This window comes from Plectropomus leopardus, chromosome 17 (assembly GCF_026936395.1).
Source record: "Plectropomus leopardus strain MGB_pleo_1.0 chromosome 17, ASM2693639v1, whole genome shotgun sequence".
NCBI lineage: Eukaryota > Metazoa > Chordata > Actinopteri > Perciformes > Serranidae > Plectropomus > Plectropomus leopardus.
This window is the reverse complement of record NC_142192.1, coordinates 7,319,243-7,338,570: the sequence shown is the minus strand read 5'-3', so window position 1 is coordinate 7,338,570 and position 19,328 is coordinate 7,319,243. Positions and strand designations below refer to the sequence as shown.

The following is a 19,328-nucleotide window of genomic DNA, read 5'->3' as shown; positions in this document are numbered from 1 at the left end:
TTTTTTCTAATATTCCATACCATGCTTTTTATTACATTCTACACAATGCCTTTTTTTGACTTGTTATCATATGACCTGTGTTACATACTATGTAAAAATGCTTAACTCTAAAACAGTAGTCCAAAATCCAAGGCCCATCATTTTATATGGTCTATGTTGAACATGCACTCTATGACCATGGTCACATGCTGTTATCTAGATGAAGAATCAGGGATCAGGGAGGGAAAACATTCATGCCTTTACAAAAATTGAAATAAAAGTGCTTGACACACAGTTGTATATGTAAAGCTTGTGGGTTTAATATGGCAATTTTCACCACCAGATAGAATCAACACATGGGATTCAATCCAGCTAAGTAAAATATATGCACCACTTAGAGATCAGGACACTACAAAATACACCTCTGACTCATCAACCCCCTATAAAAAGTGTTGATCCTACAGTTTACATAGACCTGCGAACACTTTCCATCAGAATCAGTAGAAGCGCAGCATCAGAAACAGAGGCTGGGCAGCAGCACACCAGGCTTTCCTTGTTGCATTTGTGAAACACATCCACATAAAGACACAGCCACCGGCAAAACGTCGTCATATAGAGACAATTACAAAACACCATTTTTTAGTGGGTACAGTATGTGAATTAAGTCGTAATCATACAGTCAGCATGTATGACACACATGGATTATACTACAATACAGTATATACAGTTGCAGTGAGTGGATAGCTAACAAATGTGGACTCTCGCTGTTTCTTGCTCTCTGTCTTGCATCCTATTCACAGCTCTGCCTATGTGTTGATGAGTGTGAACAGACTTCTCTCCATGCGGAGAGGCAGAAGGCAAGTGAGCTGCCGTTTTCAGCACTGGAAACACATTGTGGTGGTAGTGTTGCTTGTTCCAGTGCCCATTCAGCAGACATATGCTGCTGTCGCTGTATGAAGCACGTGCGAGGAACCCCAGCAGCCCTGCTGAAGTTGACGCAAAACTGATTGGTTTTTCCTGACAAAGTGTAGGATCTGCAGACGCTTTTCTGCAGAATGTTACAAAAGTGTCTTCAGTTTACAGTTCAAGCAGTAAAGATGTGTTACGATACCTCCTATTAATACCAAGGAAATATCAGTAGCCCGAAAGAGTCAATAACAGTACTTCACACAGAAAGAACACAACACACGTTCTGGGTTGTGAACTGCCACTAGGCACATTTTCAGAGGTTTGGAAAGTGACGAGACTTTTGAGAGCAGCCTTGAGCAAAATCAAAAAAGGACATTTTCTCAGTATTATAATGAAGCAGTGTGTACATTGCTGGCAGTGGGACACTATTCTCTAAAGGAATGTCTCAAGATATGGACGGTTCTTCCACGATATCACCTTGCACTATATGGACACCTAAAAAAGTAGATCAAATCCCTGGTCGTTGTTGCAAGGATCACAACAGTCTGCAATGAGGGGTAAAAACTGTACATTTACAATGTAGATACTATGCAACAGCCGCAGATTTGAAAACATACATTTAGTGGAAAAGCAGAAGACAACACAAAGAGTTCCCAGTTCTCTTAAATCTACTCTTTTCTTCACGCGTCACGTGTCATTTTGCATCCAGTTGGAAAAAGCAACTACAGGCTGCTATCAAAGTCCCTCTCACTTCCCCAATGTAAAATAACACATATCACTTTAAAACAAAAACCAGCAGGAAATGCAAGGAAATGGTACGTATTACAGTTATGACTTCCTGTTTTTCTTTAAATAAATCATACAAAAATAGTACTGTACAGTATACAATCTGTCTTGGTCCTTTTGATTCTCAATGTCCATGGTGAGTGTATAACTCACCTTTATACACACACACACACACACACACACACACACACACACACACACACACACACTCTCACTGGTTCATGACTAAGTGACGCCTGACACTTTTCAGATAGTACCGAGTGCCTGGCTCCAGTCTTTGGGGAGTCGATTCGTCACTCTCCCTCCGTGGCTCGGCTGCTTCTCAAACAGACTGACTCTCCACAGATAATCACTGCTTCTCCCACAGGTCGCCCTCTTAACTCGTTCCTCTCAGGTTATCTTTGCAGGTCTCGGGGGAGGTAAATAAACAAGTCCCTACGATCCCTCTTTTCCCTCTGAGCTCTCCGGCGGCGCCGGAGGCCCTTCCGCCGTGGGTGACTGGGCCCCTCCCGGACCATCTGTGCACAATCCCAAGAAGAAACAATTACAGATATGTTGCAGTCGCACTCAATGGCAAAAAGAAAGAATTAGACTGACCGAAGTTATTGTTAATCAATACCAATAACTTTACGATTATCACATCATTAAATGTTGACATTTTTTGCTTTTCAGTAATTTTATGGCTCCGGTTGTGTAACCTAGACTTTCAAACTCTACGTCAAGTTGCAATTACAGTTTACATCCAAAACTGTCCTCACCTTAGATCGTTTCTAAAGATGGACATGACAGATCCTCCAAAGTGTAACTTTTTACTCTTAATCGCCCCCTGGTGTCTGACTGCAGTATAGGTCACAAAGCCCTTCCATGTTAGTGAATGAGACATAGGCCAAACTAAAAACTCAAAGTACACGCCAAAAATTTTTTTCTCAAAGACAGTTTCTGACACCGAAGGCTGGTGCCCTGGTGTTTGTTTAAGTGTTTGTTTTTATTCTAAGTTTGGTTTTAATGAGTTATTCAATAATAAAAAAAGGGGATTTTCTGCCATGATTGACAGCTGTGAAACCCAATCCAGAGATATCACTACTGCACAGACACCTGCTCTCAATGATATCACCAGTGCAAGATGGCAGTGCCTGTATTCCAGATAATTTAGCCTCACTTAAGCGTAGCAGAGGTAAGTGGGGGTGTGTCATCCATCTTAATATACAGTCTATGGTCCAGATTCATATAAAAAAAACTGGTCATCAGCACACAGTAATGTTCTTTTTAGATGTCTTTAATTCTGAGGCTTGTGGCAGCCACACAACGTATGTGTTTCAACCAAAAGTCTTCATCATCGTCGTGAATACTTAGCGGAAGCGATCCCTTATATGCAGGAAATACGCTTACAAAATAAAACATCAACACCAAATAAATCAATGCCTTTTCAGAAATGGGCGTCGCATCCAGATACACCATAAAATAAATAAATATAAAAGCAACGTCGTATTAAAAACCTCCGATGTGCATGTCCTTGGTCACTGCTGATTGAACAGGATGTCACTCCACCAATAATAAAAGTTTTAAAGTAGAGGATTCGCGCTCTGCCTTAGTTCATACAAAAAATGTATCCCTATAGGGTGAATAAATTAATTGGTATCAGGCTACAGAGTATATATAATACAAGATATCAAAATACAGCCTAAAACACGATATAAAGTGCCATAAGAATGTTCTCTCTCTTAGACTCCCACTGAGACACAGTATATATCAAAATACAAAAGAAGTTTAGTTCACAATCCTTACAATGTGTATGCTGGAGTTAAGATAACTGGGGTGTAGTATAGATAAACTATGAAGAATAGATTGTTAAAGTATTCCTGTAGGGCACAAAAAAGGTCCTATAAAGTGACAGCATACATCCGGTACAAGACATCAGATAAGACAAAAAGAGACATACACATCATAAGGACCAAATAATGGTTAGTAAAATGATATTTGAATTATTCTTGCGCACACATGAACAAAAAAACGTTCATCAATGTGTAACTTTCTGTGAGGGCTTAAAGTCTCCTGTAGGTCTGCTCAACGGTACAGCAAAAGTTTTGTTGTTTCCAATGTCCTCAGGTGCGTATGTTCTTGGCCACTGTAGAACTGGCTGGGATGAAAATCAAACCGTGAAAATGTGATCAGAATCAATAAATTATGCATTACTTTAACTCGTGTATATAATGTAACCCAATTGGGTAGATAAATATAAAGCTACAGGGTACATTCAGTTAAAGATATCAAGTACAGCCTGAAACGGCATCATCTAGCGGCCAAAAACATGCACCTCATCAGGAATAAATATTAATACGAACAGACGTCGGAATAGTTTCTGCCTCACACATACAATTATATCAATAAAATGCATTTAAATAAGGGGTTCACGGCTCCTATTAACCTCTTGTACTGTACTGTACTTAAGTAATCAAAAAAGATAAATAAAACATCTGATGTATATGTTGTGGGCCACTGCAGTTAACTGGGGGGTTAACCCCCATAATCAGAGGAATATGACAAATTAGTGAACCTGCACAGCTGACAACCCCATCCTGTAAATGTTTCAAAATAAAATGCATATATCAGCAACTGATTCCATTCTGTCTACAGAGACAGGTTTTGTTTTGAAAAGGAAGCAAGGACGTTGAGGTAAAACAAACAACTTTGTATTTCCTCATCAGAGAGACTTTAAACTGCAGTATAAAGTGGTAAAGAGTCAACAAACACGAGCGTCACACGTAAAAAAACGAGTCACTGTTTCTCTAGCTGTGCTGCAGCTGACACGCAGCTCAGACGCGCCTGACAAGCGCTGCTCAGGCGAGTAGTGTGCACGCTCTAACTTGATAACATGAGCGCCGAAACACAAACAACATGATCGGCGCTGCTCACGCTCTCATGGTTCGTGCTGTGTAAAACGGTGCGACATGTCGATGCACCTTACGTAAATTGATGTATTTACGTAATCAATTACTTCGATTACGTTGACGCGTCGCCCCAGCCCTACACACCATAAGACAATATAAAGTTATATAAAGAGATCATTTAGACATAGCTTAACACAAATGATGTGTCTGTTTCAGAGTTATAGGCCTTGAATAATGGCCAGAAACATATTTTTGCAGAACATGATGTCACAGTGAAGTTCACCTTTGACCTTCTGGATATAAAATGTCATAACTTAATCATTTTGTCCTATCAGACATTTATGCAAAATTTTGTCAGAATTAACGCATGAATTCTTGAGTTACTGCCAAAAATGTATCTTGTCAGATCACAGTGACCTTGATCTTTGATGACTAAATTCACCTCAGTTCATACTTAAATCAAAGTTGTCATTTGTGCCAAATTTGACTGAATTCTTTCAAGGCCCTCTTGAGCCATCCCATTCATGAGAATGATGAGATGGATGCAAGGTCACAATGACCTTGACCTTGGGCCACAAAATATTATTAAGTTCGTCCTTTAGTCCAAAACAGTTTGATAAAACTGTTTAACAAAACAGTAAGACACTGAAACATTTGAGAGTGTCCAAAGACAGGCTTGTAAGATAAGAAAGAGTGAGCACAGCCAGCATATATTAAAGTTTCGGAGAATTCAAGAATAAATGGGCCATTATATGTGATTAAGCAGCTTGTCCTTGCTGCCCATGCAGTCAAAAATACTCAGCCCAACAGTGGTCTATATTTGGCACGCCTGGCAGCTACACTCATGCCAGAGTCGTGATGAACGACTTAGGACGATTATGGCATGGAGTTGGCCTGTTGTAGCTGATTCTCAGGTGGCAATCCTTGCCCAAAGATGGCCTGAATGCTTCTTCCTGGTGCTGGCCATATTTGGACCAGAGCCGGGCACAGAGGACTGAATGTCACAGCAGAGTGTGTTTAACTACATGGGTAGCGAGCAGTGTCAGGCCTGGGTTAAACTAAATAAGAAGTGATGCGTCACCATATTTGATAAGGCCATCCCCCACTGTTTTCATGCATATTTTCTTTGTCTAAAAGACTTAAACTACATCATCCATATATGGTTATGTTATGTTATGTTATGTTATGTTATGTTATGTTATGTTATGTTATGTTATGTTATGTTATGTTATGTTATGTTATGTTATGTTATGTTATGTTATGTTATGTTATGTTATGTTATGTTATGTTATGTTATGTTATGTTATGTTATGTTATGTTATGTTATGTTATGTCTCTATTTACAAGTTGATTACACATTCAATTTGCCATGTGCTTGGTATAATAAAAAGAAAACATTGTGTACTTTACCTTTTAGGGACAGCTCAGCCAGCTTTAGAGGCAGGTCGCCAGGGTTTACACCTGCTGGCGAGCCCAGGATGTCAGGTAGGGCATTTCTCCTCCCCGAACGCCCAGAGGAGGCAAAGTCCAACACTGGCTCTACTTCCGTCATCTCAGGATCCCTGCCATTGGCAACAAGAAAAAAAAGAGCTTAGCTTTTAGCTTTTAGTTTTGATTAGCTTAGCAGTTCAATAAAAGGAAGGACTCAAAGGCACCCTGGTTTGTTACCATATGAAAATTTATAGTAAAGCACAATGTTTGTGTTTTATTATTAACATATAGGCATAAATCACAATAAATTTAGTTAATATCTTCTTGTGTTAACATGCAAGGGAGACATAATGAATGGATTTTTTAAAATTTCAATGTAAATTAAAGTTGTATTTTTAGCTGAATTATTAATTGTCCAGCTACACTGCTGCTTTGTTCATTTGGTTTGTTAGTTAGCTTAAAAGTAATTTGATGAATATAAAGGATGTGCATTTGATGTATCATACAGTGATATAAATGAATGTCCAGTGTCTTATCCTATTACCACATTCTTCTTTTGGCCCTTTTACCAAGCATGGGAGAGTAAAGTAGTATCTGTGACATTAGCTAAATTAACATTAGCTGCCCAGATACAGTACGCAAATGCTTTGTTTGCTTGGTTAGTTAGCTAGCTAGTCTTGTAAACTAGTTTGCTGGGCATGGCTATCCACAGGAAAACCCTTGTGTAGTAAAGTAACTAAAATGAAGAAAACATCTACTCCATTCAACGTTATTTACTTTTCTCAGTTTTTTTCTCAATTTTTCAAAGATACCGATGAGTTGCCTGAGTTGCCACTGATTGTCGGAAAACAATCTCCGGGTGTGTGAATTGACTTGACCACCGTATCAGGTACAGGTAACAGAGGGTGTATCTCATAAGATAGCCAGACACAACGTGAAAGCCACTTCACATTCTCCTTTACTTCTTCATTAGCTTGGTTTGGTAGTTAGCTAGCTCACGCTTAAAAGTCCACTGGATTTGGCTAATATCAAAAGACACAGAATTGTACTAATGTTGTTAAATATTGAGGATATGCATTTAAAATATCTTCCATTGGCACTAATTATACATGATTCGGAGTATTTAACTCAGAACCATAAACAGCTTTTTTCTCCTGTTAGCATACATCGGAAAAGCCATGTGTGTAAGCTAAGTAACTGGTAGGAGACATCAACTTAACATCCCTGCTGGAAAAAAAACTAAACAGCTTGACCAGTTTCAGATGGTTGAGCTGGTTGACGAGCTTTAGGTAAGGTACGTTTTTGCACCATTTTTGATTGTTTACTGGGTCATACCAGCTTGTGATGGTCACTCTAGCTGGATATCCATTCGAGTTCCTGTAAAACTGAAACCAAATCAATGTGCTTGAGTATGGAGAAATAACATGAGGATGATGTCATGAGGGCTGTACGAAAGCAAAGGGCATAAATCAGTTAAGTCTTCTGTCATATGTTATGCATAAAGATAAATGTGCGCAGCTTGATAGGCTGGTTACACCAGCATGCCAAACCATCAAAGACCAGCAAGAACTGGGTCAGGACCATCTAAGACCATCTTCGACCAGCTAAAACCAAATAAACCAGTACCAGTATAGCCATCAAATTTTCTATTCAGAGTTTTTAATTAACATTTGCTGACTAGTTACAATTTTACTTTGCTTGCTTGGTTTGTCCATAAGATTAATTAGTGTAGCTAGAGCTAGCAAAAAGACTTATTGTGCGGCTAATAATAGCAACAAAAAGCATGTTGTAATGGTGCATATATTGATGCGCATTTTAGCCTGATTTATAACAGATTGATTTACATGATATGATATTTAGAGTCTTATTTCTTCAACCATCCAGTTAGTCCCTGTGCTTTTGCCTTGTTAGTATGTACTAGATGTGGAAAACTGCTGTATAGTACAATAAGTCCTACTCCAAGTACATTTTAATGATCTCGTTATCCCAATATCTTTCCCCAAGACGATGTTTGCTGATCATTTTCATGACATTGCTTTAGACTGATATGTTAGATTTTGAGTGACACAGAACATAGCAGTGGCCATTTATCTGGGCATATCTCAGAAAACAAAATGTACCTCCTCTGTTTAGTGATTTGAGAATCAACAGAAAAGATTTATTACTGAAGCGGAGGATGTGTCTGTCTGGTCTCATGGCAACCAGCAGCTGGGGAGTCAGCTCTAGGCTACGCTGGTGACAGGCTGAATTACATCCCTCGTCACACACACACACACACACACACAAGCACAGCACAGCAAGTGCACACACAAATACAGCGAGCCGCTGTTGCTATGGCAACAATATAGAAAAAGCAGCACTGGCAGGTAAACATATGACTCAAATCCATTCTCTCCCTATCTCACTCTCTCTTCCCAGTCTCCCCCTTATGTTGTGTTGCCTCGCTTTAAATAGCCATACTATTCTGTGGAGCAAAATCCCATTTCCCATCCTGCTCCTTCAACAAAGGAATGACATGTGAGTTAATGTGCACTTGCAGCTATATTGTCACACACACACACACACACACATACTTGAGAAAACACACACACACACACACACACGCACACACGCACGCACAATCTAGATCTCCAGAAAAAGGGCCACAGGTTGGCCATCTGTTAGCCTTAAGCACTATTGTAGCTTAGCCATTGAGCTCTTTTAAGCCACAGGAGTGAATTGTGGCCTATTTTTGACAATAATTCCACGAGCATAAACATATTTCCCCCAACACTTTGACATAATCGCATGTCGACCATTAAGCCTGTGACACTACATGCAGAGGGAGAAATGAACAGAATGTAAGCACAATGAAACTGCAGCTTTTGCCTCTTCAATATATAGTCCTCTACAACTACCTAGGATTACTGTAAATGATTGATAGCCTTTATTTAACAGGAGAAATAATGTTAGTGTTTATAGCCACATGTCTGCCCTCCCATCACAGCACCCTTGGCTTTACTGTACAAGATAAACATATAGTAATAATTTATGCTTTCATGATTTATTGATGTCAAATGCTGTTACACATTTAATGTTATGCCCTGTCGAACTCCGTTACAACATTCTGAACAGGACCACAGCCAGTATTTAAACGCTGAGGTCTGGGGGAGTACAGCCAAAGCCTTCGTTAGTTTATTATTTTGTTGGCATAAAAGAAGACAATTTCAATGTACTGTGTGAAAAACAACTGCTTATAAGTCATCCTATAAAATAACCACATATTAAAAAACAATCAAGTTTTAACTAAGGTTGCAGCGATATACAGGTTTCAATGTATACCATGAATGACAATTGACAGTAATCATATTGTGCACATTTACTTATAGAAAGTATTGAACAAAAAACAACCAGAGACCAGATAATCACCTTAACACTTGCATTTCTTTTCCTCCTCGACTGTACACATAATTCAATTTCAAAATGGTTTTAAGGTTTCAAGTTCCGTGTTTATTCCTGTAAGGATCATTATAACTAATAATCCTCCTCCTCCTACTCCTACTACTACTACTACTACTACTACTACTAATAATAATAATAATGATAACAATAATAATAAGAACAGTGTAATACTGTGAAACCGTGATATTCCATGACAAGGTTATTGTACTGTGAAAATGTAAAACCATTACAATAATAGTTTGAACAAACTGGAACCAATACATGCTTTGTATTGAAGTCATTCTGAACGCATCCAATGATATCCTGAACAGTGTTGTGGAATCGATATTGCTACGTTCAATAACTCTGCTGCCTCACTTCAATGACAAACTGATACTGCTGTAAGGCAGTGGCATTTTACAGCATCAGCAAAGTTTCATCCATGATTTTCCATCTGTCGTTAAATTGAAAATGCAGTATTACTTCTTGATGAAAAGTTTACTTCATGTTTGCAAAAGCAAATCATGTTTTCAAAAATATTAAGTTATTAATTCTGAATATCTGAAATGGTTTCAATACTCATTTTTTGGTAGTATGATATCTATACAGAAACAGCGCTTTCTCGTTTTTTCTTATTGTTAATGTTTACTACAGTCATTCTGCTGGTTTCTGCTACTAACAAATAAAAGTTGACATGTTAAAGCCTTGTTGTATTTACGTATCTTCTAATAAAATTTTAACTTGTATATTTTTCCACCTTGTATCGATAATGGTATCAGATACTGAGATTTTTCACGGTATTGTCTAAACTGAGTCACAATGTTTGTCTACAATGACTTCCAGGTGGAAAAAGCCCAAATCATCATAATTTGTAAACCACATACAAAAAGACCCTCCTAAAAAATCTCCATTGGTTTAAATGTTTGCTATATATGGGATATTTTAACCGTTTTACCTTGACATCACTTAGCTCTTTCTAATGGGAAATTGCTATTAACTCAAAGCCACCAGACTCCATTGACAAAAAGGGTAATTTTACTTCACAGAACATGGGAGTTGTGCTGCCTCTTTCACTTAGTGCAAAGGTACAGCTGAGAAAATGTTCCAAATATAGCCTACACTTAAACTCACACTGAGTTTTTAGGTTGCTTTTAAAATACGTTTTGCAGTACAGTTGAGTACAATACATTGCGCTGCTTCCATGCAGATATATTTTGTTTATTAAAGCCCCTGACAGAGCAACACAGAGCATAAAATAAGCACAGCAGAAATCGATCAGACCACCGTGTTGAACTATATCTTTAAACATTACAGTTACAGCTGCAAATGACAACAGAAATAAACAAGTCTGCCAATTTCACATTTTTCCACAAATAAAATCAGTTGCCAACTGTTTACATTGAAGTTAGGGGCAGACCTATGTTGTTTTTTCAGGGCCGATACTGATACCTATTATTAGAAGTTAATAAGAACTTTTTGGAACCGATATGCATTTTAAATAAAAATGAAAATCTTTCTGTCAGTATTTAGAATCTGGAAAATAACAAACTCCAATACAAAACTTTAAATGCCTTTAGAAAATGTGTGATCAAAACTGATTCCCTGCAACTTAGGTTTATAAAGTGAAAATTTAAATTAAAAATAATTAATAACATTAGCTTCCTGAGATTTTACAAAGTAAAAGTTCCTCCCGTGCTGACACTTTCTTCGCACTTTTTAATTAATCACTTTTACCAGTGATCATTAAAATAAAATGTGTTAGCCTGATCACCTGGTCACCCTGATTCAGTCTATTGAAGTTAGAAAATCCAGTATTGTGTCGACACTATGCGCAAAAATGACCTAGCCTGGGAGAATGAAGCACAGTCTATATATTGAAACAGATCGAATATAGCCTATATTTTTTTTCCCACGTTATTACCATGTTTTACTCCCCACGTGAAGTTCAAAATACCAAGTAAACTGACTCTAATTTCAGCTCTTTGAATTGAAGTCCTCTCCAGTGAACCATTTTGTAGCTGCAGAACTAAACTTGACCTTTCAGTTGGATCTTACTGTAGGCGTCCCAGGAAACTAGAATACTGTTCCAGTTTTCCTTTCTCACGTGTCAACGCCTCTCTTTGTCCCGGGTTCAAAGGCCACAGTTAAACTGACAACAATAGGAGTGTAATCAGGGCCATGCAGCAGGAGGGACACTTCACACATCTCCTCTCTCCTTCCTGTTTCAATCTATCTGACAGGCTTGTCAAGCTGAATGACTGAGTGTCACTGAGAAGCTAGGATTTATTTGTTGATCTGGGTAATTAAGACTTTGGCTGACAGAGTGACTTGCCGTAATGTCACGTCTATATTGACCTTCCGTTTGATACTGGTAAAATACTGGCCGCAATCGCCCACAGCTGATGCGACAGCTTTCCAGAGTGATGTGGGAGGATTTTCTTTGGCAGCTGCAGGGGTTTTAGTCTACACAATTTGGATGCCTCGGTGGATCTCAGGAAGCTGTTTGCCCAACTAATAAATACTGTTAGCTCTATTTCAGCACCCAATGATGATTTAACCCTTGAAACCAGAGCAAACTGGCTTGATTTGTTTCAAAAAATATGTGAAAAAGACAATGAGCAAAGACAGAAGAAATTACCCCAAAATTAGCAAGAAATGAATAAAGTGAACAAGGAAATTACCTGAAAACTAGTGCTAAACTAAACTAAAAAAAAAAACTAATAAGCAAAAAAAGTAAATAAAAACAACAACAAGAAGGAAAAAGTGCTTAAAATTATTATTTTTTTTTTCTGTTTATTTATAATAAATACAGTTTTCCTCTAGCTTTTTTATTTTTCCCATTATAGAATAGTAAATACAAATATAACGTCACTAATTTCTTGCAAATTGTGGAAATTTTCTTACCAAGTTGCTCTTTGGCTTTTTTTTTTTAAGTTCTTGAATGAAATTGCACCAGTGTGATCAGGGCTCAAAAGTTTAAATATTTGTGAAAGAAGTCTAAAGGCAGCACAAGAAAAGTGATGTTGCTCAAGGTTTCAAAGGGTTAAATGTAGCTTTGATGTTTTCCCTCTTTGTAATATTATGGGTAAACATAAAAATTGAGTACAAAGCATTGCCTTTCAACAGCTTAACCATTAGTGTCGATGACAGCCTCTGCCACTGCTGCAGTCCTAATTATAACATCTGTTTGGTAACTTTCATTAATCTGTTGGATTACACATTGAACAGGCAGTGACCCGTCATCAGAACAGGTTTATTTTAGCTGATAATCCAACAACAGTTTAGATAGGATTATCTTGTCAGGGAAACTGACCTAGATACTGTGATATCAGTGCCGGCACAGTCAGACACAGGAACAAGCCGCAGGTATGTTACGCAACAAGTCATGGAAGCCTTTTGATTGAAGAGCTGTCAGAGGGCAATGGCTGTTTACAGAAAGATGCTGAGGACAAAAAGGCTGTCTTTTCTTATTTAAAACTGCAAACAGCTCTTCAATCAAATGATCATATTGGGGCTGTTTCTAAAAAACAAACAAATTACATAGTATTTAGTTAAAAAATCCTCCTTATCACAGGACCACTGTGTGTAAATAATCACGGAGCAAAAACCTATCCTTTCAAAACTTGTCACTTTGACATGTGCAAATGAAAAAAAAGCCCATTCACTCATGCCTTCCTCTGTGTGTTTAACAGAGCAGGGCTGTTGTATCTCACCTCACATTACATTTAACGTTGAAAGGTAATTTTCGCCACAACAGCACAGGGTATTGTCTCTGTCAAACCTAGCTTTGCTCTCAACGGTGCTGAGAGCAGCTCTATTCTCAATAGACCTTGCTGGCTTTGTGAGAGAGAGTCTGTTTTTTTTTTTTTTAAATGGAAATACAAGTCCAAGGACCCTCAGAGAGAAAGCTCGTCTCAACAGACATTTTCTCAGACAGTGAATGGAAGCTTTCAGCACCACGGACAGAGCAAGAAACAGAGAGAGATGCTGAGAGCTCCATAGACTGCACCCAGGCAACCAACAGACATAAATCACATATTCCCTCTTCTGTTTGTGTGTAGAAAATGTTGAAATCAGTCTCTGTTCAAGCTCCTGCCAGGTAACTATTTCACTGATGCTACACATTTCGTAGAACATGACTGGTGACCTTTCATTCCACACGGCAGGATTAGGAATGTCAGTTTCAATGTATATACATGTAAATATACAACCCTTTTTTTTGTGCTGCCTTCAGACATCTGTCACAGGTATTTAAACTTTTAACACCAGAGCAAATTGGTTTTATTTATTTCAATTAATGGGTAAAAAAGGCAATGAGCAGCTTGGAAATAAATGCTCTGCAAACTGCACAAAAATAGTAGATTAAGAATGTTTTTTAAAAAAGCTAGGGGAATTATCCAAAAAAAAAAATATTATTATTATCATAACTATATATTCGTTTTTTACACAAAATTATTATTATTACTCATCCAGTAAATTCCTCATTTATTTTCATATTTCATTTTCCCTTTTTTGTAGTTAGTTATCGCTAGACATCTTTTTTTTTTTTGTTCCTTTTAATAATTTCTTGCTCATTTTTGAGTAATTTCTTCGTGAGTTGCTCATTGCCTTCCTCCATTGTTTTTGAAAGAAATAAAGCCAATTTGCTCAGTTTTCAAGGGGTTGACCAGCAAAAAACGGGTCATTTTTGAGGAAAAAAAAAAGCAGAAATGACACAAAAAACAAATGGCCTCTCCTTTTGGTCCAGAGATCCACCAACAAGGGTTTCCTACACATGCATTTATTTTATAAAGGCCCTCCACAATTAAAACGTCTGCTGCCCCTTTAAACATTTTTGGAGCTGGACCCTTCATTAGGAGCATTATTGTAATACTAATGTTCAATTATTCATGACACCACGCAGAGTACACTCTGCACACCACGCTCTTGGAGTGCAGAGTGTACTCTGGGCACAGACTGAGCAGCAGAACGGCAGGTGCAGTGAAAGTAAATCTTACAAGGTTAGTGTAGTGAGTCTACAAGTTTGTTGCTCCTCTCTACCACTTATTGAAACTGGATCAACAGATCAATTATATAATTATATCCACCCTGCCACTCAACTCTTCAAACTGCAGCTGAAGAAAAAAAAGAACTCATGAAGAGTTCCACCTGCGCTGCGCTTAAGGTCCCATAAAAATGTCTGAATAACATAAGCAGCATAAGCCTTTGTATTTGTTTAGCGACGTTTCAGTCCACCTGATAAATTTAAGTCCAATATATATCATCTCCTTTTAGGAGCTGATATATGTTTACCAGCTAGTTTACCAGCTAGATGCTAACTGTGGCCATCTGCTGTTTGGCGGTGTGCGCTGGTAGTGCAAAATGGGCTTATCGAGCTTTTTCTCTATATGCTGTAGCTGAAAATAACACCTACAATGATAGTTAACCAAAAACAATGAGTAGTTTTAGATGTAAACCAAAACAACAAGCTGAAAGAAGCCAAACACTGTGTGAAGCTGTAATTGGGTGATAATTTTCTGTGGGTTTGTCACCATGAGCGATCGCTTTCACAACACACACAGTAATTTAATTTGTTATTTACATAAGCATATTAATGAGAATACCTTCAATATTTTGTGGTTGGGTGTGGCAGCTGGTTTTATGAATTACAAAGCTGATTCGAATACATTTTTAAAATACTGATCAGCTTACTGGTTTCCCACTTGACAAATATATCAGCAATCAGGTACAATATCAAAACTGTAATTTAAAAAATTGGGTCATTTTTGACACGTGGATCTTTGAGTTACATAAAAGAAGCTTTTAGGGATCCACGTGCAGTGCAAAAAAATGCATGAAGGTGTTTGAAAATGTCATGTCCATTACTGTCAGTGGTTATGCCAGGATAAATGTGTCATGTTTTCTGCAGTCTCATTTCCTTGAGTGATTTGCAGACACTTGGAAACGATGTTGTTTAGCAATAAACCAGGACAAAGTGCTGAGAAAGCCTTGCTCTAAATGGGTCAAAAAACCTCAATGTCTGATTCTCAAGTCTCAAAAAATTACATTTTTATAAAGCTGACTACTGCAGTGACTTGAAAACAGCCTCCTCCATCAAATTGGTACTAGTATGTACTCCCATGCAAGAACTCACAATACAATCAAATGTTTCCGAGACATTTACAGCTAGTATATAAACCTTCAGTGTCAGATATAACTGCACTACAGCCTGACTGATACTGGACTTTTGAGGCTGATACAGATATTGATATATAAATATCTGATGACAATACACTGACCTATAGTCATTTTTTTAACATCAGCAAACAAAAACAATGGTATTGTACTGCTGAGCTGACAACAACTGCAAGTGTTGGGGATTACATTACAGGACTGTAAACAGCAGGGCAGCAATGGCAGACAAACTGCAGGAAAAAACTGCTATTTTCACATCTAACTCTAACTGTGAATTAAGGCTTTATTTCGACCAAAGCAAAGTTCTTGTTGGAACAGTGGACTAACTAACAAGATGACCAACAAAATGAACTAAGACAGTTATGGTGAATTTTATTTTGTTTCTGTCAAATTTGAATAAACTATGTTTGACTATGACAAGGCCGTTGAGTAGGAGTTTGTTCGTTGAGAGGAATTTATTTTTCTGTTAAGTAAAGAAAATAGGCATACAAACATTAACTTTCTTTTACATTTTTATCGTTTATTTATTAGACTGAATATGATAAGAGAGATTGTGGAACTCAGGAAACTTGACAGCTGGAGGAGGAATAAGTGAAAGGTAAGGTAATGAATTGGAGGTGTAACACATGAGCACCACGTCACTTATTTGTTCAAAATAAAATAGTTCTTTCAAGGAAATTTATTCCAAAATATCCAAAATTTGGGATGTCAAAATAACGCATTAACTTCAATTAATTAATCACAAAAAAAACAACGCTGATTAATCGCGTTCCATGGTGCCCTTTGACCTGGTGTTTCATTGAAGGCCACAGTGGCTTTGTAACATCAATTTTCACACCATCGGAGTACTTCAATCCTGAAATATCACCTCAATGCAAAGCATTTAGCAGCGAACCCAGAGGTCCAAGCTAGCACAGCCTCTAATGCTAGCTCCAGCAGCCAGCCTCGTCAAGTCACACTCGACCAGACGTTCAGACACAAACAGAATAAGTCTACCTGTGACCGACTAACTAAATCACTTGCAACATGGATTGCAATGGACTGCAGACCAGTTTGGGTGGTGGAGGACTGGGGGTCATCAGAGGCTTTACAGATAGCATCCTCTGCCACAGCTAAGAAGCAGCCATCGAGAAGTACAACTGTGTCCAAAATCTAGCAGCTTTGCAGCACAGAAAAGAGGGGGGGGGAAAGTAGTGTAGTGTAGTGTTGGGGGCTGAATGTATTTCATTGATGGGGATCACTGGACCTCAGTTAGCAATCACAATTACCTCAGTGTTGCTTTACACGTTATTGACAGAGAGTGGAAACTTCAGTCATTTGCATTGACCATGTTAACCAAGTTAACTGAACTGAATGTTTTAAAATACTTTCACAGCAAAAACTGATGTATGCTATTAATTACTCTAAGAGCATGTAATTAATAAGATTTTTTTTTAATTGCTTGACAGCCTACAAAAAAATATTCCGAAATGACTGACCCATATTCAATTTTGTGTCATAAGATATGAGTATTTCAGAGGCTGTAAAAATTACACAGTACTTTCACTTTTCTGTTTTTTTTTCAGGTATTGAACTGGTTATAAACTGTTCATATATTTAAAACAAAAAAACAAAAAAAAAAAGCACAAAACATAAGCTATTAGCAGCTTCTGGTACCGGCCTTTTAAAAAGCCAGATCAGTCAAAGCTTTCTTCTCTCCAAACAACAGACAATGATAGATATCAGCTCTTGGAGCCAAGCTGCCTGGCCCTGCCTGCTGCCTGAGGCTGACCTCTATTCTGCTCCTCATCAGTCTAACACACTCACAGTGTGACAGCAACAGTCACTGCACACACTACAGATCCACTGTAGTCTATGCAATATATTTCAATGCATGTTGCACGAGAACTGGCAATGATCTCATTAATATGACTCGATTGTTAGAGAGACGTTTAATTAAAAACGTTGCTGTGACAGTGACAAAACAATACTTTTGCTCTCATTTCCCTTCCTGAGATGCAGTCTTGTTGGACGCAGGAACGGTAACAGATTGCTTGCAATAATCCAGAATCAGTTTCCCTAAGCAGACAGCCTTACACAGCAAATCCATCCCTGTATGTCCATCCTGAGTCTTTGTGTTCTCCTATAGTCGTGGCATTAGTCAGTAAGACTGTGGGGGTTTAGGTCAGAAAGCAACGTGCCCTGCCAACGAGGAACTGCAGAAGAAATGATGTTTACACACCCGGCGCAGACACGAGACATTTTAGATGAATAAATAATGCCTGGGATTAAGTCCCTCGCTATTTTTAGTCCTGCATACCCTGTGATTATTCCCTGTCCTTCTCCCCACTTTTTCACTGTTATCCTAAAGCTTAACATGCTCTAGCTACCATGGAAACTGCACCGCTGCTTTAAAGGCTGCTATACAGTGGAGGAGGAGAGACAAGAAGACGTAGACTATCTTTGTACTGCATTGTTTCTTTCTGCTCATGGAGATGTCTTTTGTTATGATGATGTCAGATTTTACGTTAACATTTTGATTGGGGATGCTGGAATTGTTTCTGCAAATAAAAGCAATGAAAATACTGTGTGTAAGAATTCATTCAATTATTAATCCCTTTAAAAATTGACTGAATAAAAAAAAGATGAAAAATGCAGCATTTATGTTGTAAAAATATAATGACATAAGTGCAACACTATCGACTTATATGCTAAATACAGCAACTGAGGAAAAAAATGTGAAGAAACGCAGTAGGATTCGCTCGTCATATTCACAATAACAAGTGCACAGAAGGTCATACATATGCACAAAAGCCAGAAGGTGAAATGAGACCCTGATATCTGCAGTTGATTTTCAGAAAAGCTATTTTTTTTTCCTGAGAAGCATTACAGAGAGAGAGAGAGAAAGAGAGAGGCAGGGAGCTGAGACTGATCTAATGAGACAGCGTGATCACAGCCTCCCCTCAGATCTCACAAACATCCCGGGCAGATCCTCCCGTCTTTTCCGCTGATCTGTGCAGCCTTTTTTCTCACTACGGCTGCCTGCTTTCATGTTTCAGAAGCCACGACTCACTGACAAAAAAAACACGCATCAACGCAGGTTGCTTTGTAGATAATTTGCTTTGGTGAAAGAAACCATCAAGGTCTTGTGCTACAGGTTTGGGCGTGTACACTTTGGCGGGCAAAAAGTCTCGATATAAAGATTTTTCCAGGTCTTTTGTTAGAAATCAACCAGTCATTCACCAATTCTCAAGTAATCCGATGGATGGATAATATCTCATCATTGTTATTATTACCAAAGTTATTAATAAAGTAATTAGGAAAAAATTAGTCAAAATTGTTTTGGTGTGAGCTGCAGAGTGCTGCAGATATCAGCCGTAGAGATGGATACATTGGCCTTAGAGACTTCTACCTTCTCTCCAATGTAATGGAACTAGATGACGCTTAAAAAAACCCATCATGTCTCTCTCAGAAATCATGACCCGGTTATTCAAGATAATCTGCAGACCTTGTTGTGAGCAGTTTCATGTAGGAACTTTTTTTCTACCAATAAACTACCTGTCAACAGTATGTTGTCCCCCCTAACTGAGCTGTAACATTAGTTAGCTCAGTGGCGCTAGGTGAGCTAGCAGTAGATGCATGCTTCCCTCTGCGAGGTGATATGGTTGCAAGGTGTAGTTGGGCAGCTCACACAAAATCAATCAAGATTGAAAAATAGCACTAAAAGTAAGAGGACAAAACATTTATTTTTCATTTTGGGAT

General features: G+C 38.2%; 1 protein-coding gene across 1 annotated transcript in view; it reads right to left on the bottom strand.

The window, feature by feature from the left end:
* Positions 1-274: 274 nt before the first annotated feature.
* LOC121957382 (cAMP-dependent protein kinase inhibitor beta) overlaps positions 275-19,328 on the bottom strand; it is a 32,756-nt gene continuing 13,702 nt past the window's right edge. The window contains exons 2-3 of the mRNA XM_042505925.2: positions 5,973-6,124; positions 275-2,192 (exon numbers count right to left, since the gene is read on the bottom strand). Of these exons, the coding sequence (XP_042361859.1) occupies positions 2,110-2,192; positions 5,973-6,114 (225 nt within the window). The 5' untranslated portion in view covers positions 6,115-6,124 and the 3' untranslated portion in view covers positions 275-2,109. The remainder of the gene's footprint in view (positions 2,193-5,972; positions 6,125-19,328) is intronic.